Here is a 25,923-nt window from a genome sequence, read left to right as displayed (position 1 = left end):
ACGTATATCATCTAAAGTTTCTAAACCGAGCTGATTTCAGTGGGTGCTTAGCACTGTTCACATTGCCTTTGTAAGGTTGAAAATCCAGGATCTGTTTCCTTTTTCACAAATTTATTTGACATTACAAGGCAACAATTAAGTAGAAATTGTGATGGGTTACACAGGCACCTGTACTGTGGCACTCCGAGTTTGGTTTAGTTTTTCCAAGTGCATGCTAGATATGAACTTAGAATAATTTCAAATTCTACCAGTTTTAAAACTGTGTAGTCAACAACATTATTCCCTTTTTTATTAAGTCGATGATCATTCATTGTGATGAAACTTTCTGCTCCTACTGAATATGTTTGCTGCCATCTTGCCCATTATTTCTGACAAGTTGTTGAGATATTAAACTAGTTTCTAACTGGAGATGCTTAGTTTTATATTTAGCAAGACAATTAAGTGTTTCCTCTTAAGTGTAAAACCCGATTCGATCAATACTTGAAAGTTTTCCCATTTATAGTACGGTTTTGGACTGCTAGAATTTGGGTTTGTTTATGTGAAGAGTTTTTTAAAATATTGATGATGTGGGGGTGCATGTGTTGGACTGGGATGGACAAAGTCAGAGGTTGCACAACACAAGGTTTATTTAAAATCACAAACTTTCGGAGCACAGCCCCTTCATCAGGTGAAGTGCTCTGACGATAACCTGGTGTCATGTGACTTCTGACTTTAAAGATATTGGTTTTTAAATTAGAACTTCTTGATATGGAGTTAACATTACATTATAACTGAGGCAGCATAATTGTCTTCTGAGACATTGAGATACATCCAATGAAATGTGTTTCTGCAGTTCTTCAAGATGCAGCTTGTAAAGTAGCTTTCTACAAATCCTCCCGAACATAAGAACTAGGAGCAGGAGCAGGCAATTCAGCTTGGAGAGCTTGTTCTTCTAGTCAATATATAATGGCTGATCTCCGTCTCAACACCACTCTCTTGCCTGCTGTCTGTAACCCTTAAATCCATTACAAATTGAAAATCTGTCTATCACTTCCTTTAAGTTTATTCAACGTGTTAGCATCCACCACACTCTGGGCTAGTGAATTCGACAGATTCACGAATCTTTGAGAAAAGTAATTTCTTATCTCTGTTTTAGGCTAAAGGGTAGCAAATTTAAAACAATGATCTCTCTTCTAGATTACCTCACAAGAGGAAACATCCCCTCTGTATCTACTTTGTCAATCTCTTTTTGGTATTTTAGATACCTCAATTAGGTATCTTCTCATTCCTCTAAACTATAGAGAGTATAGGCTTAAACCGCACAATCTCTCTTCTTAACAAAAGCCCTCACCTGTGGAATCAATCTAGTCATCTCCTGTGAACTACCTCCAATGTAACTGCACTCCTCAAGTAAGGGGACCAAACCTCTACATAATATTTCAGTGCAGTTTCACTAATGCTTTGTACAATTGCAGCAACAGTTCCCTATTCTCAAATTCTTTTCCTTTATCAGTAAATACTAAAAGTTCATCCTTTATTACCAGCTGTACCTGAAAGCCCAGACAGCAGTAGTAAATATAAAGCAGTACCACTGGCTGCAGTTTTGTTGTGATTATTGTTTCCAACATACTGTGGCTGTTAATGTGCAGTTCCTCAAAACATGTTCCTTAGTTTCTTCATATCTACCCTACCCAGCCTGCTTCTGATTTTGAAAACTGCTATCAAGTCTCTTCTCAGTTGCCTTCTTTCCAAAGTGCTAACTCCTTCAATCTATCTTCATAATTGAATTTCCTGGAACCATTCTTAAAATCACTTAAAATTACCAATGCAGTGACAATTTTTCTATGATGTTGCGTCCACAACTCTACACAATACTCCAGCTGAGATCTAACATGTCTTATACTTGTTGTACTCTGTGTCCCTATTAATAAAGCTGTGGACTCTATATGCTTTATTAACTGCTCTCTCTACATATCCTGCAACTTTCAATGTTCTGTCACATATACACATTAGTCCCTCTACCCCTCCGCCCCGTTGAGAATTATACCCTTATTTTATATTGTTTGAATGTTCTTCCAACCAAAGTGCATCACTTCACATTTCTGTGCACTGGATTTGTGCTTTTGAGGCTCATGAATTTGTTTTTTTATTTAATAAGTTTGCCAAGTGAGAATACTTAATGAATGTTGTTTATAATTGCCTGACTTCATTTTCTTTGACATTTTACAAGCCTTCAGATGATGTGGTTTGTTTATCTTTTTTCCTCTGTCCTCGTTGAGTTTTATATTTATAGTTTGATTACACAACAGTTTCTTCCAAGGAGAAACTTTCTCTCTTTATTTCATCGTCACCTATAACTGACAGAAGCACTGCATTTGTGCCTGTATCACTGGGAGAATTGTGCTTTAACGGTTGGTTAAATTTACTTATTTTCACTTGGAGATGACATTTTGCAATGTAGTTCCACAGACTCTGGCAATACTTTGGCACCTTGTTAAAGATGTAGGTTACTTATGACAGAAAATCCTAGATGAGATTTCAATCTATCAGTAAACCACTTAATTGCTACGTTTCTTCATCAAGTCTGTTTCAGCTGAGTATCAACAACTGTTCCTTAAAAAAAGTCTTAATAGCAGTCCTGAAACATCACAAACTCTTGTCCCTTTAAATATTTTGTCCTTTTAACGGGAGATAATGTTCAAATTTGCTCTCTCCTGTTACCTATGTAAGCATTGAAGTAATCCTGTGTCTGTTTCCATATTAATTGTGCAATGTAAAACAACAGTAATATCAGAGATGGATTTGCCTGAGAAGCAGAACATTTTTTTATTCACTCACTGGATGAGGCATCGCTGGCTAGGCAGCATTTATTGCATTGCAGTTAAGGGTAAACCACACTGTTGTGGGTCTGGAGTTGCGTGTAGGTTAGACCAGGTAAGGATGGCAGCTTCCTTCCCTAAAGGACATTAGTGATCCAGATAGGTTTTTCCAACAATTGACAATGGATTCATGGTTATCTTTAGACTCTTAATTCCAGATTTTTACTTAATTCAAAGTCCACTGTCTGCCATAGCGGGATTTGAACCCGGATCACCAGAACATTATCTGGGTCTCTGCATTAACAGTCCAGCGCTAATACCATTAGGCCATCGCATTTTTCAACATTCCCAGAGAGTGGCTTTTAAATTTGCATTATGTATTCATTCCTCATCAGAAAAATTACAGAACCTGAGCACCTAGCAATCAATAGAAATAATTACATTCAAAGTCAATGGCATACAGAGTGCATTCTTGGGTGTCACAATGCCTGAGAGTGACTTTTCAACAAATTCTTCATTACTTGTTAATTCCTGTAACAGTTTGTGTATGTTTTATATATATATAGATTTGGTTCTTCAAATGTGAATGCTTGGGTTTGTACAATATTAAAACAGACAGACCTTGTTTCTAAATGAATGTTACATCTGTAAAGAAAGATTGCATTGCAACAGCTGATAACTTGGCTGCTGTCTTCCAGCTTGAAATATATTTGCTCCACTTTATTTAACTGTGTAATGATGCAGAATGCTACATGCCCAAAAAATAATTCAAAAAATCTAAATGTTTCATTATACTGTCCCAACTAATTTTTAAAGTTTTAATGTTTATTGGACTGTGCTTTTTTTTTTAAAAAAGTGCGTAATTATACACTCCTCAATCAGTGAATACCCTGTTTGGCACACAACCTGTTTCCATGACTCTGAATCAATCAATAATAAACATAAAAGAGTAGTCCAAGTCAATTTAGCTTAAAAAAAATTGTTCTGTCTTTAAGACGCACTTTCATTTCCTGTCACTGCCTCGTAACACAAAGTGATGTATTTGTTGTTCTCCACTTATAATGTTGATATCATGCTTTAAAAAAGTAGAATTAAGGGTACATGTGAAATGAAACAGAATGTTCTGTTGTCCTTGGTGCTTTCCAGTATCTCAGCAACAAAGACTACAGACATGGCTGGAATATCTTGCACTTTAATTTTGAACATAGGTTAGAGCAAATCTCATTGGAAACTGGAACTTTACTTATCCGGGTCAAAAATCAGGGGTTGCTGCTGTTTCTTACCCACAAACGGTTGATCATTCAAATTCAGATTTTATGCATTTACTGTGATGACTTTTAATTGTTTTGTATTTTACAGTTCAATGTAACAGCAGGAGAAGATATCTTTTTAATCTCTATAATCATAATGGTAATACTAGGTGGCTTCTTTAGATTAATTCGAAAAATGATGGAGGATCAAGAAGTAGATGAGTCATTTAGTTGAGAAAGGAGATTGTATAGGATTTTGCAACAGCAGGTGGGTTCAGTAGACTTCACACACTGTTTTTCATAAATTAATCTATAGTTAAATTTGAGACTCAAACCATTTTGATTCAACAGTTATTTTTATTGTATGAAATATATTTAGTGATTTAAAAGTAAAGGTTGCAAGCATAGAAAATGGACACCCAGCAGTCAGAAGATGTGACTAAATTAAAGATGGTAACTTTTAGGATGATTTAGGAGCTAGAAACTGGTGGCAAGGTGGAAGAGTTAGGAAGAATGGGCGGCATGGTGGCACAGTGGCTAGCACTGCTGCCTCACAGCGACAGAGACCCGGGTTCAATTCCTGCCTCAGGCAACTGTCTGTGTGGAGTTTGCACATTCTCCCCGTGTCTGCATAGGTTTCCTCCAGGTGCAGGTTAGGTGAATTGGCCATGCTAAATTGCCTGTAGTGTTAGGTGAAGGGGTAAATGTAAGGGAATGGGTCTGGGTGGGTTGCTGTTCGGAGGGTCGGTGTGGACTTGTTGGGCCAAAGGGCCTGTTTTCACACTAAGTAATCTAATCTAATCTAATCTAAACAAGCCTGGTTAGATATTGTTGTGGAACAAAATTAGAAATTACAAAAATGGATGTTCTGAGAAAGGGTCAGTTAACCCGATCTGATTTCTCTCCACAGATGCTGCCAGACCTGCTGAGCTTTTCCAGCAATTTCTTTGTTTCTGATTTACAGCATTCACAATTCTTTAATGGATATTGTTGTGGATTGTGGGAAGAACATATGGAGGGGATGCAAAGAAAGACTGTACTAGAGAAACAGAAACTGTGCACTCATTCAGAAAATTGCTGGATGTGCAGGAATAAAATTGTTTTTGTGTTAATAATGATACTGAGATTGGGCACCCAACTTGAGGTTAAATAGGATCATGGCAGTATACAAGCTGATTTATTTTGAGTGCATGACTGGGCATGGAAGCAATGGCAAAGGGTCAAAGATAGTGGCTACAATATTACCAATGGTTACTCATTAAAATTTAATGTTAATTATGTTGTCAAAAAGTTGAGACCTGTTTAGACATGCAATGATAAACAGACTTTACCAAATTAAGAGTATGGATGTGGTGCGATATATATTAGAATTTTAAGTGAGTGCGATAAAGGAGGTGGGTTGAACACTGGAAAATAATATTAGAAGCTGCATGTTAAAATTGTAAGCTAGGAACTATTCAATTAGATTTGGGCGTAAGGAGCAGGAATTAAGTTGTGCACCGCAGAATACTTATGATTTGGAGATGCCGGTGTTGGACTGGGGTGTACAAAGTTAAAAATTACACAATACCAGATTATAGTCCAACAGATTTAATTGGAAGCACACTAGCTTTCGGAGCAACACTCCATCACCTGCTGTGTGATTTTTAACGTAGAATACTTAGGTTTAGGGCAGCATGGTGGGTCAGTGGTTTGTGCTGCTGCCTCATAGCACTAGGGACCTGGGTTCAATTCCAACCTTGGGTGACTGTGTGGAGTTTGCACGTTCTCCCCGTATCTTCGTGGCATTCCTCCGGGTGCTCCGGTTTCCTCCCACAATCCAAAGTTTGCAGGTTAGGTAAATTGGCCTTGCTCAGTTGCCCATAGTGTCCAGGGATGTGTAAGTTGGATGCATTAGTCAGGAGTAAATATTGGATAGTAGAGTAATGGGTCGGTGTGGACGTCTGGGCCGAAGGGCCTGTTTCTACACTGTAGGGATTTGATGATTCTATGATTGCAGATATGTAAATTTGAAATGACAAGACCGTACATTGTAGTTGGCATGGATTAAAAAACTGGTTGACTATGCAATGATTTGAAAGTTTTGAGAATGAGTATGGTGACTGATCAGGAGCTCAGTTTACTATCAAGTAAAATTCTTATCACAATAAGAACAAAGTGCTTCTACTGTCAGAGAGGTTGGTAACCAGATGATAAAGATTTAGTTGGTAAAGTGGCCAGAGGCAAGATGAGAACATGTTTCAAGCAGCAAGTTCTTATAATTTGTGATGTACTGCCTTAAAGTGCGATGGGAGCTGATTCAATAGTAACTTTCAAAAAGAATTGAATAAACTGTGATCTAGTAGCTGTAGTTTTTTTTGGGCAAACACTTGTAAAAGTTTTGCATCTGTGTTTGGCCCGATTGTTCAATAGTCACAGGCAATGTGGAGAAAAGTACAACTATTATAACATTTACTCTGACTGGATGCCAAATTTAAAGGGAAGTAGCTTTCAAAATATCTTGACCTGCGAAGTAGATTAACTACAAATTACTAGGTGAGTATTAATGTGGTAGGTATAAGTTAAAGCAGGTTTGTAGAGGAGATTTCTTCAGCCCACCAAGGGATTGGATTGAGCTGCTTTAGTTGTGCTTTCCTGTCCACCTGCATCCTGCCCCAGTTTCTTTAGCTGCGTAAAACAGAGTCTGGTGCAGTACTATTGTTGTCAAATGTTAGTTAAGTGCTGTATTGAGGAAGAATGGTTAAGTTGAATAAAAACATCAAAGTTTTTTTGAATTTCTTGACCATAACATACTTTGTAGTGAATGCAATACAGTAAGACAACATAAATTAATTTGCTCTAATTTGTAACTTTATTTTGAAACAGCTTATTTTTTTGCCCTGAAATTACTGACCTTTTTAATTGACTGGCTCTTGGGTATAGTGACAGAAAATCTGTTATATTTTTCTCTGAATTATTTTTGCTGCCTTATGATGTATCTTCAGCAATTATTGAGTGTCTCAGTTACCATTAGTTCACTGCTGGGGATAGACAGTCGCCTGGCTGTCTAAGATGTATCTAATTTTTTTGGTTTCTAATTTCCTTTTGTGATTTGAATTTGAGCTATCCTGTAATCGCATTTCTGGTAGCAGTAATCGATTCCCTTGAAAATCAGGGAAGAATTTCAGGCCAATAACAACAGGAAGGTGAATTTGAATAATGTATGGCTAAGGATTTAGTTTTTCTTGTTATTAACCTGTTAATTAACATGCCTTATTTTACAGTCTTGTATCATTTGAAATTTGAGCAAAGAGTTAACTAAATTTTTCATGGAAAAAGGGAAATCTTCCAGAAAATAAACACATCTTTACAATGAAAGATAATCTGGCAGTATTAGCCCACTGTTATGATGTCTGTGGACACCAATCATGTTTGAAAGAATTACATTTCTAGTTAATTAGCTGAAAGAATTACAGAAGATTTCACTTGTGTAGCAAGTAACACTTGCTACACAAATAACACTTATCTGAGTATTCATTTCTTCCTCTTCGGCAACTTTAAATATTTCCTTTCTAATCACACACTGAACTATGGGGTGTATAGCCCTTTTACCAAACAGGGTATGGGTTTTTCCCAGATTCCACTGGATTCTTGTTTCCCTGTTTTGCTGAGCAGTAATTTCAACAGACAATCTGTTGGTGCTTTGCCCAGTTTTTATAGTAATTCTTAAATGCGCAAACAGCAATGAGGTCTGTTGTAATGATTCTTCCACCTTGCCAAACAGGAATGAGTCTCCTAGAATCCTTGGATGGACTGAAAGATATTTATTTTTCAATACAGTTGGCATCCCTCTTGCAACAAGCTGAAATAGCTCACAAAGCCAAGCAGCCTCTTCTCCTTGCTGACCACACAACTGCTGTCTGTTCATGATATTCATTCATTTATAGGAAAGTCTGTAACCTCATCTCAAAAGTGACTTCCTCTGTCCTTATCATAATGCTGTGTGTAACACATTACAGCTTTGTGTCTAGATTGAAACCACTTCCCTTCTTTGTAAAAGTAAAAGGATAATACACCTATACCATCTTTCTGGTTCTTTGGGAGATTGAGTTTCCCATTTTGGTAAACTCAGGTTGTGAATATTGTTTCCCAGTAAAAAAAATACATTGAAGTAATTGAAGCTTTTCTTTGATTTCTCACAGTCAAATCACTAGAACTTGCTGTATAACAGCTTACATAATTCCCTTCACTTGTCTAAATTTAAAATAATATAAACAAAATAATCTTGTGAACCTCATGAGTCATGCTGTGCAGTGTTAGTTCCGTGCACCAGCTACCATATAAAAAAAAATTCTGCTACCTTAATGCTTTTGGACGGAAGTAGAATTAGCGTGATGGTCTCCAAGAAAGATGACATCCATGAGCTTTTGCCATTCTGCTGTTTCCTTGTGCCTATGTCAAAAAGCTGTTTTGAAATTTATTCTCATATTCCATGGTAGAATACAAACTGAATTGTCCTATGTTTTCCCACAACAATTGTTATGGGATCTTAAGAGTCTTGATCCTTGCTGAAGATCAGTTGGAATCCATTTTGAGTTCAGAGATATTTGATGATCTCTTCAGATGTAGTCATGGCCTTTCTTTATTTTCTCAGCCAACCAATCTAGATTTTAATGCATGTGTCAAAGAAAAGTGCTTTCATTTTACAGCAAAGCATGATCAGATGCTGAATGATTTCTGTGGTACTTCATCTCAATTTTAAAAGATTCCAACTTCTGTTGATGCTGATTTTTTTTGGGTAATGTTTGAGCTGCAATTTCTCGTTTCATTTGGATGTAGTCGTTCAGAGTAGTTCCATATGTCCCTTCCTAACAACTGTCAGTGTACCTACACCAGATGGACTGCAGCAGTTGAAAAGAGCGCTCTCCATTTCCTTCTCAAAAACCATTAGAGTTTGGCCTTGCCTGTGATACTCACATTCCATGAAAGAACAAGAACAAAAACAAAAGGTATCCTCTTCCCTAATCAACCACAAAAAGGCTATAAAACTGGATTACTGATTACCTTTTGATTAACTTTGGTTCTGTTAGTTGCTATTCCTCCTGGCATTCATTTAGTTTCAGGACAGATATAAGTTGTTTTCCAGTGCACAAAATTGTAGTTGTCCTGTGCTGGTTATCCAGTATATAAGACCATAAGACATAGGAGCGGAAGTAAGGCCATTCGGTCCATCGAGTCCACTCTGCCATTCAATCATGGCTGATGGGCATTTCAACTCCACTTACCCGCATTCTCCCCGTAGCCCTTAATTCCTGGACATCAGCAAGTCCAGTTAAGGATGGCAGTTTCCTTCACTAAAGGATGTTAGTGAACCAGATGGGCCTGTCTGGCAATCAACAATAGTTTCCTGGTCATCATTAGATCTTTAATTCCAGAATTTTTAAAATTGAATTCAAATTCCAACTATCTGCCATGGCAGGACTTGAACCCAGGTCTCCAGAGCATTAGCTGAGTTTCTGGATTAATAGTTTAGGGATAATATCAAAAGGCCCTTGACTAGGCCACTAGACCATATGATACAAGCATAGCCTATCCAATCTTATGTTGATTGATAAATTAATTATGGAAAACTTAATTCAGCAATTAGTTTATTAGATCAGTATAGTTCTGTTGATAGTGTCCCTTTTTGTACCTTTGATAACCTTACCCTCAAAGGTTTATAGTTTTATGTAATATAACCAACTGTTTTCTGCGTGTATGTATTCCAAATTTTGCCTTCTAATCTATGGAATTGTGTGAAGAATAGTTTGATATGTGATTTAGTTAAAGATTCTGGTCAAATTGTCCTTCAATATTAAGGGAAATAATTACCAAAATAGTAGACCTATGATATGAGTATGGAAAATATATTTTGAAACATTAACTTCAGCTTGAATTTGCACCCTTACTTCCCTTGGAGATGGTTGGCATATGGGCAGAGGTATGTGTAAATTGTGCACCAGGAAGTTGAACTGTGCCCATATCCTATCGGCTTCTGCTGGGATTTTACTTGCAGCATGGGAGTGTTAATTGCTTGCATGCATGAAAACCAAATAGAGCTCTTGGCTGGTCAAAAATCTCCTCATGCTACCATTGATATTTTACTCTTGATTGGAGATGGACAATCACATGGGCTGATGAGGGATGAACCAGCCACTCAGTAACTAAAATTGGGCCCCACCAAGATAGTTACCCCTCTCTCTCAAGGGCAACCTACAATAAACCTGACTTCTAAACCCCTTCGCTATGGCACTCCAGACATGCCTACATGTGATAATGCAATCTCTGATAGTGTGAAAAGTCATTTGACCTTTTGGGTCCACATCAATCCCCTGAAGAGCATCCCACCCAGACCCACCACCTGAACCTGTCTTTGTAACCCTGCATTTCCCATGTCTAATCCACCCAGTCTGCACATCCCTGGACACCATAGGCAATTTAGTGTGGCCAAACCACCTAACCTGCAAAGGAACCACCTGAAGGAAACCCACATGAACATGAGAATGTGGAAACTCTACACAGTCACCCAAGAGTGGAGTTGAACCTGGGTCATTGACATTGTGAGGCAGCAGTGCTAACCACTGAGCCACCCATGCCATCCCATGTTGGGTCCATGGAGTCTGTCTTTTTCAGGACTGCTCAAAATGGGCACTGCTGCGGCTTTACTGGCTTGACACCTCTGAGGTGGGACTTCATTCTAGATGTATTGGAGGTTCCACCTTAAGTCAGTTAATGGTCTAATAGCCACAAAATGACTATAGGGCAACCAAACAAGCAGAGGATTGCTTACCCGCGCATCCACCGACCCCCAACTTTTCAGTAGGATGCAAGGCCATCCTTTCAGTAGAAAAGTCCGGCCTCTGTTTCCCTCTTCCGTGATGCAGCCTAGACTTCTGAGTATTTGTAGCATTTTCTGTTTTAATTTTTGGACAAAATGAACTTGACTATTTGAAAAAATAGTATTCCTTGAGTTCATGAATTTTTGTACATTTATGCTTCATATTGTAAGCTTGCTGATAATTATTGTTTCTTTTGTTGTAAGAGCATGTACGTTAGTTTTTTTTAATATACCAATGGAAATGAGAGTGGTGTGACTTTTACCACCCACTTACGATGGGTTGGGAAATGGTAAAACTTCATTTGTGCAGCAGAAGGGCAATACAGAGTTTCCTCTCGAATGCTTGGATGGTTTTTAATAATTGGAAATAACTCATGAGCAAAAATGTGGTTCAAACAAGTTGGCATAATGCTTTCACCTTTTAAAAGTGGCAGGCCTTTGTAGGAGCTGTGCAGCGATTGAGGTTTTCCTGTTTAATGATGAACTGTTCAGGGTAATGGTGCCCCCAAAATTGCTTCCTTTACCTTCTCAGTCACCTGTAATCTTATTGGCTAAACAAATACCTAGAAGCAGATCTGATTTAACATTTGAACAGGTATTATACTTTTCATATTTCTGTTGTCGTGCCATTGAATGTCTGAAAGACTTTCAATTCACTAAAATAATCCATTCAAAGGATTGTCATTTACCATGGCAGCAAGCAGCCTACTCCGGTGAAATGTATTGGATTGTATCTGAACTCTTAAAATTCATCAAACATTGAAGTTGTCTGAAAATCAAAATACTTACATGTGTTCTTGAAATTTTAATTACTGTTGCGTATTCCTGCATATAATTTGCCATTCAGTAATTCTGCTAATGGGGCAAAGGCATATTCAAACTTTAGAATTTGATTATTTGTGTTCAAAGCCTATCTTTTGCATGGATTTTTAATTTATTGCTGTAGTTTGTTGTTAGAGTTTGACTCAAGTATAATGGTAAGAATAAGTAATTCTGTAGGCATATTTGTCACAGCATGTTCAGAAACCAGACTCATTGAGTCAAATCTGTTTTATTACAAGTTCTCAAACTGAAAACGTTCTTTTTCCCTTGCATTTTAAGTTGTATCTTGAGAGAGAATTTTCACTGTGGAACACTTGAGCTAAGTATGACATAAAGACTTTAAGACAGTTAAACGTATCATTGTGAAGAAGTTTACTGGAATAGCTTGAAAGCATTTTAGATGGAAATATAATATTTTTTTCTCTAAACTTTTTGTTTGAATACAAATGATAATGACAAAAATATCTGAAGGAAAAAATGCTTTGTTTTTGCAATAGGTGACAAACAGCATGTTTGGTGCTGCGAGAAAGAAGTTTGTAGAGGGAGTGGAGAGCGATTACCATGATGAAAGTCTGTATTACAGCCAGTCTTCAATGTTCCCACATCGAACAGAAAAAGATGTAAGTATATTTTTATACATCCAGAAATAAATGCTTGCAGTGAACAATTCAAAGAATATCAACAAAATTGTAGCATTATTGTATTTGAATATCTATTAAGCTGGGACTCCCTTTATGAATGTGAAATTACCCTCCATTTTACATGGTGTCTAATTCTGTGTTTTCACATTTTTGGTTCTGTCTTAAGATCTGAATGTTGCAAGATGTGTGATGTAATTGAAAAGATCCCATAAGAGAGTGATATAATGCTTATTTATTTGATTCTTAAAGTATTACCAGTGACAGTTATAACTGAACGACATCTTTTCAATCTTTAAATACATTAGTAGATTTTCTGTATTCATTGCATTAATAACTTCATGAACTTGAGTTTCTATAGTACTTTTTTTTTCCTGTCAGGTGCAGTTGAGCTTCAGTATCCATTTTTGATTCGCTAAATAAAAATCTAAAGAACTGCAGATGCTTTAAATCAGAAATAAAAATATAAGTTGCTGGAAAAGCTCAGCAGGTCTGGCATCATCTATGCAGAGAAATTAAAGTTAATGTTAAGGGTCACCAGACCTGAAACGTTAACTTTGATTTCTCTTGACAGATGCTGCCTGACCTGCTGAGTTTTTCAAGCACTTTCTGTTTTTGTTGTATTTATGACCTGCGTGTCTTTTTTTTCACTGAAAAACACCCGTTTTTCTGTATTTGTCAGAGTGATAGTTACCATTCTGTGAATAAAGCAAATTCCTACTGCCACTGTCCTGTCCTTGCTGCTCTGCTGTTGTTAATTAATCTGTGTTTCCAGAAGGAGAAACAATGGTCTACTGGTTTTATTGCTCAACTATTAATACAGAAACTCAGCTAATTTTCTGGGGTCCTGGGTTTGAATCCCAGCACAGCAGATGGCGGAATTTGAATCCACCAATGACCATGAAACCACTGTCAATTGTCAGAAAAACCCATCTGGCTCACTAATGTCCTCACCTGGTCTGCATGTGACTCTAGACCACATAGCAATGTGGTTGTCTAGCAAGTTACTCAGTTGTATCAATCGCTACGAAATTTAAAAAAAAGAAATGAAACCAGGTAAACCACCCCACATTGACCTAGGCACCAGAAAAGACAATGGCAGTAACAGCCCTGTCGACCCTTCAAAGTCTTTGTTACTAACATCTGGGGGCTAGTTCCAAAATTGGAGAAGTGTCTTGCAGACTAATTAAACAATAGCCTGACATAGGCATAATCCTGGAATCGTACCTTACTGGCAATGTCCCAGACACACTGTTACTATCCCTGAATATGTCCTGTCCCACTGGCCGTACAGGCCTGACAGACGTGCCAGCACAATGATACATGGTCAGGAGGGAGTTGCCCTCAGAGTCTTCAAAGTTGACTCTGGACTCCATGAAGTCTCATGGCTTCAGGTGAAACATGGGCAAGGAAACCTCCTACTGATTACCATATACAGTCCTCCCCCATTAGCTGCTAGACTGGTCTGTGGCAGGTTTTTTCTATTTCAAAAATATACCTTATTCATGAAATATCTTTGTATACATACATAGTCACTAAAGTAGTTTGGTTCAGTACAGTAGCATATGAAGAAAACAAAACAAACATCAGAGTTTGATTCTATCCATCCAACAAACCAAAGACATCTTTTACTTGTACAAGATTATATTTACATTTATTTGAGGCACCAACAGAGTTTGATAACTGAACAGACCCCCATGGATGGTAAGGGAACCAACAAGAGGGAAAAGCGTACTTGATTTCATCCTTACCAATCTTCAGCTGCATTTGCATCTGTACATGATAGGACCGGTAAGAAAAATTGCCGCACAGTCCTTGCAGAGGCAAAATTCAGCCTTCCATTGTGTTGTTTTGGACCAGACCAAACCTCCTCAAAATATATTAAGATATTCTAGACCGTAATTTTTTTCTTCTTTTAAAGGCAAGTGCCAGGCATTGCAGTATGGATAGGTCAAACTACCAAATTTGAAGCAAAATGTACTTTATTCACACACTATAGTTACAATTACACACAAAGTAAGATCAAAACGAAGGAGTTGGCTTCACTGTAATTATCAAAATGCTTAATAAAATATATTAACTACTGATTAATTGTCCCAAATATAGTAATATTCTATAACTACACCCTGGGCAAAGGCAAATTCAGAAAAATAGGTTGTCTCTCATTCAATTCCACTGTCCAGTAGGAAACAGATCAAGGGAAAATTCAGAGCGAGAGTAGCAGGGAGAAATGTACTATAGCTTCCAAACCCAGTTTCAAGACCCCAGCAATTGCTATTACTAAAACTAAAAATCCTGGTTCTGCGGGAGCTTGACCCCACCAATTCAGCTGTTTCTGTGTTCCAATTTTAAAAAAAATCTCAAGGTTTCACAAACTGTTTACTCTAGTGGCTATGAATAGACTACACGACACCTCTCTATTGACATTTCTTCATTAAAAAATACTCAAGCCAAAATAAACCTCTTAAAACCATAGTATTGTCAGAGTGTTGTGTAGCACTATCACCGTGCTAAATGGGATAGACTTTGAACGGATCTGGCACTTCAAGACTGGACATACATGAGATACTGAGAGCCATCCACATCAGCAGAATTGTACTCCAGCTCAATTTGCAACTTCATGGCCTGGCATATTCCCCACTTAACCATTACCGCCAAACCAGGTGATCAACTCTGATTCAATGGAGAGTACTGGAGGGCATGCCAGGAGCAGCGCCAGGTGTACATTAAAATGAGATATTAATCTATGAGCCACCAACAGGACTGTTTGTATGCCAAACAGCATAAGCAGCAAGTAATAGAGCTAAGTGATGCCCCACCAATAGATCAGATCTTAGCTCTGCAGTCCTGCCACATCCGGCCATGAATGGTAGTGGACAATTAAACAACTCAGTGATGGAAGAGCCCAATATGTGCCAGTGCAAAAGATAAGGCTGAAGCATTCCCAGCAGTTTTCAGTCAGAAATGCTGAATGAATGATTCATCGCCGCCTCCACCAGTGGTCCCCATCGTTAGAGACCAGACTTCAGCTAATTCCATTCATTCTACATGATATCAAGAAATGGCTGGAGACACTGGACACAGCAAAGACTATGGGCCCTGACAACATTCCAGCAATAATACTGAAGGCTTGTGCTCCAGAACTTGCCACTCCATTAGTCAAGCTCTCCAGTACAGTTTTAGCACTGGCATTTTACCCAACAAGGTGGAAAATTGCCCAGATATGTCCTAGACACACAACACAGCACAAATTCAATTTGGCCAATTACCAGCTCGTCAGTTTACTCTCTATCATCAATAATAAGATGTAAGGTGCTCATCAATAACCTGCTCCATGATGCCCAGTTTCACTCAGCTCCTGACCACATTTGGCCATGCTTGAACCAAGGCTATAAAGAGTTGAATTCCATTGGTGTGGTGAGAGTAAAGTTCTTGACATCAAGACCACATTCAACCCAGTGTGGCACCAAGAAACTATAGTAAAACTGGAGTCAATGGGTATCAAGGGGTAAATTCTCTGCTGATTGGAGGCATACCTGAAACATAAGATGGTTGTGGTTGCTGGATTCGGACATCTCATTAGGAGTTCCTTAGGACCAATCGTCTTCAACTGCTTCATCAATAACCTTCCCAATATCATCAGGTCAGAAATGGGGATGTTCGCTGATGATTGCACAATGTTCAGCACCATTCATGACTCCCCAGATGCTGAAGTAGTTCATGGTCAAATGCCACAAAATCTGGGCAATATCCAGGCTTTGGCTAACAAGACAAGTAACATTCACGCCACCTAAATGCCAGGCAGTGACTTTCTCCAATAAGAGGCCACTAACCACCACCCTTTGACATTCAGTGGTGTTATCACCGCTGAATCCCCTTTTATCAACTTCCTTAGGGCTATTGTTGACCATAAACCCAATTGAACTCGCCACATTAAACAAATAGCTGGTCAGAGGCAATTGCAAGTAATATTGTGACAAGTAACTTACCACCTGACTCCCCAAAGGCTGTCTATCATCTAAAGATGGAATGATCATCATGGATTACTCCCCGTTTGTCTGGATGAATGCAGCTCCAACAATACTGAAGAAGCTTGACATCAGCCAGGACAAAGCAGCCTGCTTGATTGGTACCACTTTCACAAATATCCACTCCCCCTCCAGTGGCGCTCAGTAGCAGCAGTGTGTTTGCTATCTAAAGGATGCACTGAAGAAATTCATCAAAGATCCTCAGTCAGTACCTTCCAAACTCATGACCACTTCCATTTAGAAGGATAAGGGCAGTCAATACATGGGAACACCACCACCTGCAAGTTTCCCTCCATGCCCCTCACCACCTTGACTTGGGAATATATCACTATTCTTTCACTCTTGCTGGGTCAAAATCCTGGAATTCCCTCCCTGATGACATTGTGGGTGAACCCACTGCATGTGGACTACAACGGTTCAAGAAAGCAGCTCACCACCATCATCTTAAGGGCATCTAAGGATGGACCTTAAGATTGCAGGCCAGCCTGCGATGCCCACATCTCATGAACGAATTTTAAAAAAGCAAATATGTTGAGCAGACTTTCAAAGTATGATCACGTATCTCTAATCACTTAATTGTGGCCATGAACAGCATCATCCCATTGTTCATCTTTGAGCTGCTCTCCTTTGCAAATTGGAAAAAAGGCTAAATCTTCAATTTTTAATTCCCAATTCCCCCTCCAGTTAAACCTTTAAAAAGTTACTCAATGGCTGTCATTCCTTCAGTTTGTTACCTTTGTTTCCTTCATATTCTTTGCCGGATCTTGCCCTTGCACCAATTTTCATTCCATTTCTGATATGTTACCAACCTGTGTCTTTATATTACAAAGCTGAAAGCATTTTCCATTTTATTCTCATGTCCAGACTCCGGAATGTCTTCTAAGCTGTTTTCTTTGAGCTCCACCCAACCTAATCTGGAATCTCTCCACATTGTTGTCTGCATTCCTGTTCAATTAACTCCCCTATCTTAAGGATTTCCAGTACAGTAATTTTGATATTCCCATTCTGATGATTTAAAGCCATGCAGCAATTTTATACAAGTTCACTTCAATGGCTTTCTTTGTTCTTTGATTCCTATCCATGCTACTGTTGTATGTAGGCCCCCTAGTGACAGCTGTGAAGTGGTAAATTGTACACAGTAGATGCAAAAACTAATTGTTGTGTAATGAATGAAGCATATTGTAATGGAGTTTTAACATGCCACTGCAGATTGGAATCAGCACACTAGTCCATATCAAAATAATTTACTGAGTGTTTTACAATATGTAAACATGTTGTATGAGATAGCAATCTGTTGAATATATAAATTTCAATTTGATTTGTCAAGGACAGAATAGATTACTTTCTCTACAACGATGAACTGAGAGACATAGAGATGTACAGCACGGAAACAGACCCTTTGGTCCAACTCATTCATGCTGCCAAGATTGCCTAAATTAATTTAGTCCCGTTTGCCAGCACGTGGCCCATATCCCTCAAAACCCTTCCTTTTCATGTACCCATCCAGATGCCCTTTAAATGTTGTAATTGTACCAGCTTACCCCACCACCTCTGGCAGCTCATTCCATACACCTACCACCCTTCGCATGAAAAGCTTGCCCCTTATGTCCATTTTAAATCTTTCCGCTCTTACCCTAAACCTATGCCCTCTCGTTCTAGACAGCCCCAACCCAGGGAAAAGACCTTTTCTATTTACCCTATCCATGCCCTGTAGGTTGATAAACCTCTATAAGGTCACCCCTCCGCCTCCGACACTTCAGGGAAAACAGCCCCAGCCTGTGTATATATAGCATAAGTTTGCATTTATGTACTGGATTTTTTGATTATTGGACATCTCAAAGCATCTCACTGGCAAGGACATACTTTTCAAAATGTTGATCCTGTTATAACAGGAAAGATAGCAAATCCTGCAATCAGCAATATGATAATAACCACAAATCATCTCTTTGTGGTGTTAATTGAGTGTCAAATATTATGGGCAAGAATTGGTGCAATTTTGGTAGCTCTGAATGAAGCATTCATCTTCTATTTCGGACATTTTTTGAGGTCATAGATTTTTGAGATTTGTGAAAATCTAATATGCAGGAAAAGCTAATAGAATGCTGGTCATTATCTCAAAGGAATATAAAAGGTGAGAAAGTGGTTTTCCAATTTTCCGTTACTGCATCAAACCGAACTGTTTAGAACTGCAAACCTCAAAAAAAAAAAGCCGTTGGATTGCTACAGCATAGACTCACCAGAGTGATGCTGGCGATTAATCAAGGTATTTCAAGTAAAGATTTTGATTTTTTTATTCATTCATTCACATTGCTGGCTGAGCCAGCCAGCATTTGTTACCCATTCCTGGTTACTCTTGAGAAAGTGGGATGAGCTTCCTCCTTGAGCTGCTGCAGTCTGTTTGCGATAGGTAGATCCTCAGTCCTATTCCAGGATTTTGACCCAGTGGCAGTGAAGGAATGGTGGTGGTGTTCCCATGTATTGTGCTGCCCTTGTCTGCCTTGATGGTAGTGGGTTTGGAAGGTGCTATCCCAGGAGCCTTGATGAATTTCTGTAGTGCATCTTGTATATGGTACATAGTGCTACTACTGAGCATTGGTGGTGGAGGGAGTGGATGTTTGTGGATGTGGGGCTAATCACGCTGGCTGCTTTGTCTTGGATGGTATTAAGCTGCTTGTTGGAGCAGCATTCATCCAGGCAAGTGAAGAGTATTTCATCACACTGCTGACTTGTCTTGTAAATGTTAGATAGGCTCTGAGGAGTCAGATGAGATAATTGCAAGATTGCTAGCAAGGGGCATGGATAGGGTAATTGGACAAGGTCTTTTCCCTGGGTTGGGGGAGTCCAGAACTAGAGGGCATAGATTTAGGGTGAGAGGAGAAAGTTTTAAAAGGGACCTTGGGGCAACTTTTTCACGCAGAAGGTGGTGCATGTATGGAATGAGCTGCCAGGGGAAGTGGTGGAGGCTGGTACAATGACAACATCTGGATATGTATATGAATAGGAAATATTTAGAGGGATATGGACCAAATGCTGGTAAATGGGACTAGATTAATTTATAATATCAAGTCAGTATGATTGAGTTGGACCAAAGGGTCTGTTTCCATGCTGTACATCTCTACAACTCTATATGTCCTACTCCTGGAGCCACTGTTTTTATATGGTTAGTCCAGTGGTAACCTCAGAATGTTGATAGTGGGGAATTCAGTAATGGTAATGCCATTTTAATGTTGACAATGGTTAGATTCTCTCTTGTTGGAGAGGGCATTGCATGGTGCTTGAGTGATATGAATATTACTTGCCACATGCCTTTGACAGTGTTGATATTTCCTCTACTGGAGGCGTGCAAAGTGTTGGAGAATAATCTTAAAATTAGAGTTGTGCTATTCAGTAATGAAATCAGAACGTATGTTTTAAGTCCGCGTAGTGCAAATCTGAAACTCTTTCCCACTAATCACCATGCATGCTGGGCCAATTGAAATTTCCAACTTATTTATTACTTCAGGCTGTTGAGGGACACAGCAAAGATTGGTTTGAGTCATAGGGTCATACAGCATGAAACAGACCCTTCAATTGAACCAGTCCATGTTGACCATGTTCACAAACTAAACTAGTCCCACCAGCTTGCACTTGCACCATATCCCTCCAAACCTTTCCTATTCACACATTTATCTAAATGTCTTTTAAATATTGTAACTGTACCTGCATCCTTCACCTTTGTCTGGCTGTTCATTCCACACATGAACCACTCCCTGTGTTCCTGTGTTTTAAAAAAAAAAGTTGGCCATTGTGTCCTTTTTAAACCTTTCTCCTCTCACTTTAAAAATATGCCCCCAAATTTTGAACTCTTCCACCCTGGGAAGAAGACCCTTGTCATTTCATTGTATCTATGCCTTTCATAGAATCCCAACAGTGTGGGAGCAGGCCATCCAGTTCGAGTCCACTCCGACCCTCTGAAGAGCATCCCACGCAGACCAACCCTTACCCTACCCCATAACTCCTGCATTCACCATGGCTGATCCACTTAACCTACATATCCCTTGACACTATGGGCAGTTTAGCATGGCCAATATACCAACCTGCACATATTTGGACTGTGGGAGGAAACCGGAGCACCCGGAAGAAACCCACGCAGATATGGGGAGAATGTGCAAGTTCCACACACAGTCTCCTGAAGCTAGAACTGAACCTGGGTTTCTGGTGCTGTGAGGCAGCACTGCTAACCACTCTGCTGCTGCCTCATGATTTTATAAAAATCAATAAGGTTACTCCTCAATCTCCAACGTTCCAGTGGAAAAATGTCCCAGCCTTTCCAGTCTATTTTTATATCTCGAGCTCTCCATTCCTGATAAATCTTTTCTGAACCCTCTCCAGTTTAATAATATCCTTCCCATAACAGGGTGACCAGAACTGCACAGTACTCCAGTTGAGGCTTCACCAATGTCTTGTACTACCTCATCGTGACATCCCAATTCCTATACTCAGAGGTCTGAGCAATGAAGGCAAATGTGCTAAACACCTTCTTAACTACCCTGTCTACCTGCGATGCATATTTCAAAAAGAATTCTGAATCTGAATCCCTAGGTCTCTACAACACTACCCAAAGCCCAACCTTTAATTGTATAAGTCCTGTCCTTGTTTGTATTACCAAAATGTAATACCTCACATTTATCCCAATTAACTCCATCTGCCACTCCTCAGCCCATTGATCCAATTCATCAAAATTTCTTTGTAATCTTAGATGACCTGCTTCACTGTCCACTATACCACCAATTGAGGTGTCATCTGCAAACTTACTGATCATGCCTCCTATACTCTCATCCAAATCAATTATATAAATGACCATCAAAAGTGGACCCAGCATCGATCCCTATGGAACACCACTGGTCACAGGTCTCCAGTCCAAAAAACTATCCACCACCATCTTTTATCTCCACCATAAAGCCAATTCTTTTAATCCAATTGGCAAGCTCACCCTGAATCCCATGTGATTTAACTTTACTAATTAATTTACCATGTGGAACCTTGTCAAAGGCTTTACACAACTTAATACAACAGTGGATCACCCTGAAAAGCTGAATGGCTGACTCCTTTTCCTGTGTTCCATTGTAAGGCACAAGAGTCCTTTGCTTCAAACATCCTTACAAAGAGCTTTTAATGTAAAAGTTGTTCTTAAAGGAACAGTTTTTGTTTCAACAAATGTAATAACAGATTCTTTTAACATGTTCACAGGAATTTTATAAAACAAATTACCACACCAAGTCACATGAGATATTGACCCAAATCTTCTAGTCAGAATTGGCACTCCTTTTGCTGATGTCAGTTAAGCAAATAAATTGCCTACCTTTTTTCCTTTTTTTTGAATGGCCATTTTTCCTATGTGGGATCCATCCAAACCCAGCACAGGATGCTTCAAAGGATGCAGCACGTAGAATCCATGCCGAAGTCATGTTCCCCCTTTTATAGCCAGAGATAAATTTTAAGTGTATCTCAAATGAGGAAAGTGAGCTAGGTAGGAAGAGGGGTGTTCCATCCTTCAGGCACTCTGCCTGCATTCCTGATGAAGCGCTTTTGCCCGAAACGTTGATTTTACTGCTCGGATGCTGCCTGAACTGCTGTGCTTTTCCAGCACCACTAATCCAGAGGGGTGTTGGAGCATATTCCAGAGATTGAAGCTTAGGTTATTGAACTGTTGGAAGTAAAATTGTAAATGCCCAAGAGGCCAGAGCTAGAGGAGCATAGAGACCTTAAAGAGTCAAAGGCTGGGGGAGATAGGGTGTATTAAGGCCATGGAGGGATTTGAACTCGTGGATGACATTCTCAAAATCAAGCCGTTGTTTGTGCAGAAACCGTTGCAGGTGAGGTCGTAGAGGATTAGTGCATGTTAAGACATGGATAACCTCAAGTTTACTGAAGGTAGAATGTGGGAGGCCAGATCAGGGATTCCGCTAGAATTACCAAGTTTAGAGGAAGCAAAGGCTTGAATAAGGGTTTGAGTGGCAGATGAGCTGAGAAATGGGCAGTCAGGTAATGTTATGGAGATTGAAGTGGGTGATCTTATTGGTAGCATGATTTGGAGGAAGCTTCTCTCAGGATCATGTATGATACCAAGGTTTCAAATAGACTGACTTTGTCTCAGACTGTTGTGAGAACAAGAGATGGAATAGGTAGCTCAGGAATAGTGTTGGAGCAGACGGTGAAAACAGCGACTTCAGTCTTCCCAATATTCAATTGGCGGCAGATATATTTAGCTCTCTTTTGTTTTCAAGGTGATGTACTAGAAGATAGGAAGCACTTTTCTTTGATCAATTCCTGATGATAATCATAAATCTGACTGTTATGGCATTTTAAACCTCCTAAAATATTCACAGATGACTGTGACATGCTAGTTGCAGGGAATATGTGAAAATAGTGAAGATCCAAGGCATTCAAGCCTTAATGAAAAAAAGCAAAGATATAGTACTTGCCACTTGAATTCATTTGTCTATTTTAAAATGTAGGCTTGATGTAAATCATTTATTTTTGTTTTGGAAAGTTTTGAGTCTTTTGTTAAACTCTAGCTGTTATACTGAACTTCATTTGACTCGTACAAAAATCCCTTCATGACTGATGGTTTTTATTGCAGGAAGAAGGTGCCTCCTGATTTCGGAATGGCATAGCTATAATTTTAAGATTATGCTCCCTTGATCTGCATTCCTCCCACCCTGCCAAATTCAATCATTATTTAAAATACCTTGCTAATTATCACATTGCTGTTTGTAGGAGTTTGCTGTGCAAAAATTAGTTACCGTGTTTCTGATATTTCAAGAGTTAGTGCACTTCAAAGAAATGCATATTGATCGGTGAGCGCTTTGAGACATCCAGTGGCTGTGAAATGTATAAAATACATAAATGTAAGATTTTACTTGTCTTTCTTTCGTGATACACTGGAAGGTGGGATCTTTTTCCTTGTAACTTTAAATTCTTGATACATTCTGCAATTATAACCTTTTCAATGATGGAATCATAGTAAAATGTTTCCAAAATTGCTTACTGCGTGAAGTATGAGTTTACGTTTGACCTACAGGATGCTTGATGAAGAATGATTGGTCTGTTTGGCCAATCATTAAGTGTTGGACTTAAGTTGAGCTTTGCAACTTCCTGTATATCTTTTGGGTCCAGCATACAAGCCTGTCTGTTTCCATTGATTGCTGTTCAACATATGTTGAATTGTATTTTTATTACCATTTGATGTACTGTGTGGCATTGTCCTGTAAATAATGAGTCTTACCATTTATACTAATATAAATATGTACATAAATAGTATTATATTCTGCTTTCTAAAATACATCAATGTTTAAGATAGTTTGTCCCTTTACTGGGCAGCTTAATCATTTTGTTAAGGCTTGTTTAAACACCAACAGAAAGAGATGTGATGTTGTGCAGCAGCATATGGAAAGGTGTTAAGTGGGTTTCCTCCCTGCCTTGGTGAAAATAATACATAGACTCAGAAACTGAAAAAGGATAGTGGGGAATTCATCCATTTAGTCTTGTTTAGTGATGTTTACACATGGAAAATTCATAAATTTTAATTGAATGTTGGTTTCTGGTTGTGTCTAGTATTTTTATGGATGTTATTGGGTTGACAGAGCCTGTGGTGAACTCATTACAGATGCAGCACTAAGCATTTTTCGCAATCCTGTTGGCTGTATTCAGTTTTGATATTGTCAGTGGAGCAAATGGTAGCCGATTATCGGGTTTTATGTTTTAAGATGTTGCACTAAAAACCTTGACTTTGCATAGTTCTTCAAGAAAATTTGTTTCAGTACAGTGTTTCTTTTTGACATTCTTTGTGAATGCCACATTGTTGACAAGGTGGCAATAGTAAGAATTTTGAAATGTTTAATTTTTAGCTCTGTTATAGATAACCAAGTAACTGCATGTGAATATCTTTGTGCTGCAACCCACTTTTAAGTTCATTTGTTTCCCCATCACTGCATTCCTTTGTTTCTGAGTGGATCTATGAATCTTCAGAGTGGAAATCTATGGTCTTTCTTATTTACAAGATCTCCAGAAAACATATGGAAGCTATTTAAAAAGTGGACATGAATGAAGTTAAGTAGAGTCTGCAAATACACAACACCTATTTAGCTGCAAGTTAAGCGGCTTATTTTAGGTCTGAAGCAATATTGTATTGAGAGAAAGTAATTTGCCCTGACTTCTCTAAGTCAATCTATGAGAAAATAGGTAAAATGGCACAGCACAATGACAAAACAAATCACAGAAGAATAACAGCCTGGAAAGCAGAAGATAACATTGTTTTTGAAAAAAAAAGCAGCACAAAACAAGCTGAGAATGGAGTAGGAAATCAAAGTGGGAACTATCACTTGTTTAATTACAGTTTAAGTATCGATTTAATAAAAGGTCAGGAACAAATAAAAGAAATGAGAGGAAGTATGGAAATGTTGTTATTTCAGTATTTGGTGTATTTGTGGTCATGTGTGCTAAAGAATACGCTTGTAGGAGGGGGCAGAAAGCCTGAAACATAGAACCTCATTTTACAAAATAACCTGGACTGAAACTTGTTCAGTGAAGTGAAAATTTGCTAGCTTTGGAGTTCAAAGCAGAAACTCACTAAACTTTTGTATGACCTCCAGAAAATCTCAATTTACCTGTGGCTTCGCAAATCTAGTGACTGGTCTGGCTCTGTATAATGATACGTTTGTTGTGCCAGTACTGTCTTGGAATTCAGCTGTTTGAATGGCTAAACCTGTTGGTTTTGTTCTCTGCCTGGTAGATGAGAAAACTAAATTAAATACAATTAATAAATAGCTTAACTTTTCTTAACTCCATTAACTAAAATCTACATAGTTTTTATGAATTTTTGTCTCAATCAGCAGCAAAGAAGAAATTGCACTGCTATTTTGAAGGTAGGAAATCTTATCAGATTCAGCACTAAGGGACATGATCCAAAAGCCTATTTTATACTTCATTTTTGAAAGAGGATGTGTTTTTTGAATCAGTGTCGCAAGTTAAGCTACTTGTAGAAATTGCCCCATTATTCCATCAATTCAGAATAGTTTATATCAGGCCAAAATATGTTGAATTTTTGTTTTGCACTGTTACCTATGTTGTCAAAAAGACTGACAACTAATAGTGGATGTCAGCCTTGTTAATTTTAGTTTAATAGGCACAGTGCTTATGCCCATGTTGCTGCTACCTTTTTATTTCCTGCCTGTAGCTCAGATATCAGTAGAAGACCATTCAATTGTTTTCCAGTTTTAGAAACAGCCAACTTTTCTTCCACAATGATTAGTATGAAATGCATATATTTGGGGTCCAAGCATGTTGATCACTGAATTTTCTAGATCTTGGGCGACTGATATTCATGTTTTAATTTCAAAACTGCTAGCTTCTTGATCTCTGTCTCAGCATAAAGGACTAATAAATTGCATGTGAGTAGGACATCAAACATAGCTTTTTAATGCATCTTGTGCAGTGTTGAAGTTCCTTTCATTGCCACATTGCATCAAGTTTCATGGTAACCCTTAATAA

The 25,923-nt window shown here is 38.6% G+C and overlaps 1 protein-coding gene across 5 annotated transcripts in view; it reads left to right on the top strand.

The window, feature by feature from the left end:
• Positions 1-25,923, top strand: part of cnot2 (CCR4-NOT transcription complex, subunit 2) — a 149,448-nt gene that overhangs the window by 51,113 nt on the left and 72,412 nt on the right. For all 5 annotated transcript variants that reach the window (XM_043709757.1, XM_043709756.1, XM_043709755.1 and 2 more), the window contains one exon: positions 12,224-12,346. In XM_043709757.1, the coding sequence (XP_043565692.1) occupies positions 12,236-12,346 (111 nt within the window). In that variant the 5' untranslated portion in view covers positions 12,224-12,235. The remainder of the gene's footprint in view (positions 1-12,223; positions 12,347-25,923) is intronic.

This window comes from Chiloscyllium plagiosum, chromosome 19 (assembly GCF_004010195.1).
Source record: "Chiloscyllium plagiosum isolate BGI_BamShark_2017 chromosome 19, ASM401019v2, whole genome shotgun sequence".
In the NCBI taxonomy this organism is placed as follows: Eukaryota; Metazoa; Chordata; class Chondrichthyes; order Orectolobiformes; family Hemiscylliidae; genus Chiloscyllium; species Chiloscyllium plagiosum.
Note: the sequence above shows the minus strand (reverse complement) of the source record. Positions and strands in the feature narration are given on the sequence as shown.